The sequence below is a fragment of the Condylura cristata genome, unplaced genomic scaffold, assembly GCF_000260355.1.
Source record: "Condylura cristata isolate star-nosed mole 26May11 unplaced genomic scaffold, ConCri1.0 scaffold00029, whole genome shotgun sequence".
Lineage (NCBI taxonomy): Eukaryota > Metazoa > Chordata > Mammalia > Eulipotyphla > Talpidae > Condylura > Condylura cristata.
In genome coordinates, this window is record NW_004567130.1 from 26,304,868 (window position 1) to 26,307,569 (window position 2,702).

Consider the following 2,702-nt stretch of genomic DNA (forward strand, 5'->3'; position numbering starts at 1 on the left):
CGATCTGCCTGTTCTGCTCCCCGCTCTGTCTCTGGTGAATTCTCTCACCCTCCGCATCTCTGGCCTGTACCCCAGTTTCTGTGCAAATAAATAAGTAAATCTTTAAAAAAAAAAAAAAAAAAACAGAATCAGAATGCTTATTCTAAAAGCCCACTGAAGCCTATGTTGTTATGAAAAAGCAGATAGGAACCTCCAGATGCCAGGCTTTGGGGAAGCTGTTGCTCTTTTTATCAGTCAGTTCTAAATCTAAATCATCAAAGCTCCCTTAATGTACATCTGTCATAATGCTATCTTTACTAAGTTGTTAATTTGAAGTTTACTAAGTTGTTAATTTGAAATTTATCCACATCTGCGAACCATGCAAGGAAACCAAAACATGTTTGTGGGATAAATCTGTTTCGCAGGCAGGTAGTCTGCAATCTCTAAAGTAGCATATGAAAAAAGGAGAAAATGATATTGAAAAGTAGTATGACAAATAAAAAGGCATATATAAATAACATACTAATCCATTATTCCAATTTTATATTATACTGATGTCAAATGAGTATTTTATAACTGCACGAATAACTAAGCACATGAACCCCAGTTAGATACAGCATAAATGTCAACAGTGATTGATAAAGAATTGAGAAAACTATTTAATTTTTGGAGAAATAAATCAACACATGTCTTATGTTCTGGACTGTCATTCTATATTACGAAAAGAAATGACACATACTAGTTTGCAGTCCTGGTTCTTCATGAGTATGCTTGGAAATCACATTAGGTCTTAATACATTCCAGAGTGCACATAATTCTTAAATAATGAATATAGGCTCTTTCTCCCACTCATAATTTGACCTTCACAAGTCCAGAAGACTGAGTCAGTAGTTAAACTGTCCAGCTTTCCCAGCCATTTTCTTAAAAGTTCTAGAATTACAGAAAGAGCATTTCCATTCCCTTTTTTCCCAGGAACCTGGTGATGATGCTTCATCCCTCCCAAATCTTCCCTCGCTCCATAAAGGCAGGTAGGATGGCATCATACCACAATAGCAAGGAGGCTGAGTAGAAAGCTGGCCAGGAAAACAGCAAGCCCATAAAAATAAAGTGTACTACAGACGGATGTGTTGGCAGAAGGCAAGTCTTCAGCAATGGATGGTGGTGGTGAGTACAGCAGGATACACCTAGGGAGACAACCAATGGGCAGGAGGACGGTTACAGATACAAGGTTAGAGAGATGCTTACAAAGTGTAACAAAAATTAAGGTGATGCAATTTTACTTATCATTTTGACAACCCTTACCCATAAAACCTTGTTTTTTTCATAAACACATTATACTCTAGTCACTCTGCATTTTCTACTTGTGTACTTTTAGCCTTGACTACATCTTATTTCATAACCTATTTTCATTACAAGTACTTTGGCCAGAATATATAGAGAAATTTTTCCAACCTCTATTTATAGAAAAGAATAGGTGTAGTTTATCAGGAAAATTATGCATTTGGTCCTTACCTGTGGCTCTGACTGAAATTGTGAAAACATTCATTGGCATTGCCCACACAGAATACAGGTATCATCAACAGTAGAGGTATCAAGCTTGAAGGAAAATAAAAAATTATCAGAATTTTTCATACCCTTTCCTCTTTATAGAATATTCTCTTATTCTCCTAACTCCATGACTCTACAAAAACATTAAATTTCTTTAAGAAAACAATCTCAAAAGCATTAACTATACCTTCTTTTCCATTTCCTACTGAAGTAAAGTAGGGAATGCATTTTATACCAACAATAATGAACCCTAAAGTCTCACAATCTCTGGGAATTGTGTCAAATAAAAATTCAATTGGGTCAAAGTGAGAGGAAAACTACCAAGAAGGTCTGTACTCAGTGTGCTTCATTTTCCATGATACCCTGGAATAACTTACTTTCATCAACCCCTCCCTGGGAGCCTTCCCTTTAATAACCAATCATTTATCCAGCTAAAAATAACCAGCTACCGGCCCTCCCTGGTGGCGCAGCGGGTTAAAGCACAGCACTGAGAATCTGAAGCCACTTCCGTATGAGTTCGATTCCCGCCTGCCGCCTGCCCCGGAGGAGACCACATGGCGAGCCAGACCTCTCCTGACCGCCCGCTGCTCCCCTCAGCAGTGTACTTCGTCGATCTGCCTGTTCTGCTCCCCACTCTGTCTCTGGTGAAGCCTCTCACCGCCCCTGAGCCTCTGGCCTGTACCCCAGTTCTGTATGAATAAATAAATAAATCTTTAAAAAAAAAAAAAAAAAAATAACCAGCTACCAGAAAGAGGAAAGGATCCAGGAGGAAAAGTTAAAAACTCTAACGTCAACTCTGATGCGATGATTACTTTAAGTGAGATCCAGACCTTTTCTGGGCTTACTCACTATAAGAATTTCACCCAGTGTTATAAAGGTGGATGATATCTTGAAAGCCATTTATTATGTTTCTTTATGATACATAAAAAGGAATTACAGAGCTCTCCCTGGTGGCGCAACAGGTTAAAGCTCTCCAAAGCCACTGCAGCACAAGTTCTATCCCCAGCCAGGGAGCTGACCCACATGGCACAGCAGACCTCTCCTGACCCGCCTGCTGTTCCCCTCAGCAGTGTACTTTGTCAGTCTGCCTGTTCTGCTTCCCACTCTGTCTCTGGTAAATCCTCTCACCTCCTACACCTCTGGCCTGTACCCTGGTTCTGCAAGTATAAATAAAT

At 39.6% G+C, this 2,702-nt stretch overlaps 1 protein-coding gene across 3 annotated transcripts in view; it reads right to left on the reverse strand.

Moving 5' to 3' along the window:
- TMEM116 (transmembrane protein 116) overlaps window positions 1–2,702 on the reverse strand; it is an 88,306-nt gene that overhangs the window by 45,995 nt on the left and 39,609 nt on the right. For all 3 annotated transcript variants that reach the window (XR_001145921.1, XR_001145920.1, XM_012730995.1), the window contains 2 exons: window positions 1,492–1,575; window positions 1,025–1,163 (listed from right to left, as the gene is read on the reverse strand). Coding sequence is in view for 1 of the 3 variants with exons in the window: in XM_012730995.1 (XP_012586449.1) it covers window positions 1,025–1,163; window positions 1,492–1,575 (223 nt within the window). In the remaining 2 variants the exon portion in view is untranslated. The remainder of the gene's footprint in view (window positions 1–1,024; window positions 1,164–1,491; window positions 1,576–2,702) is intronic.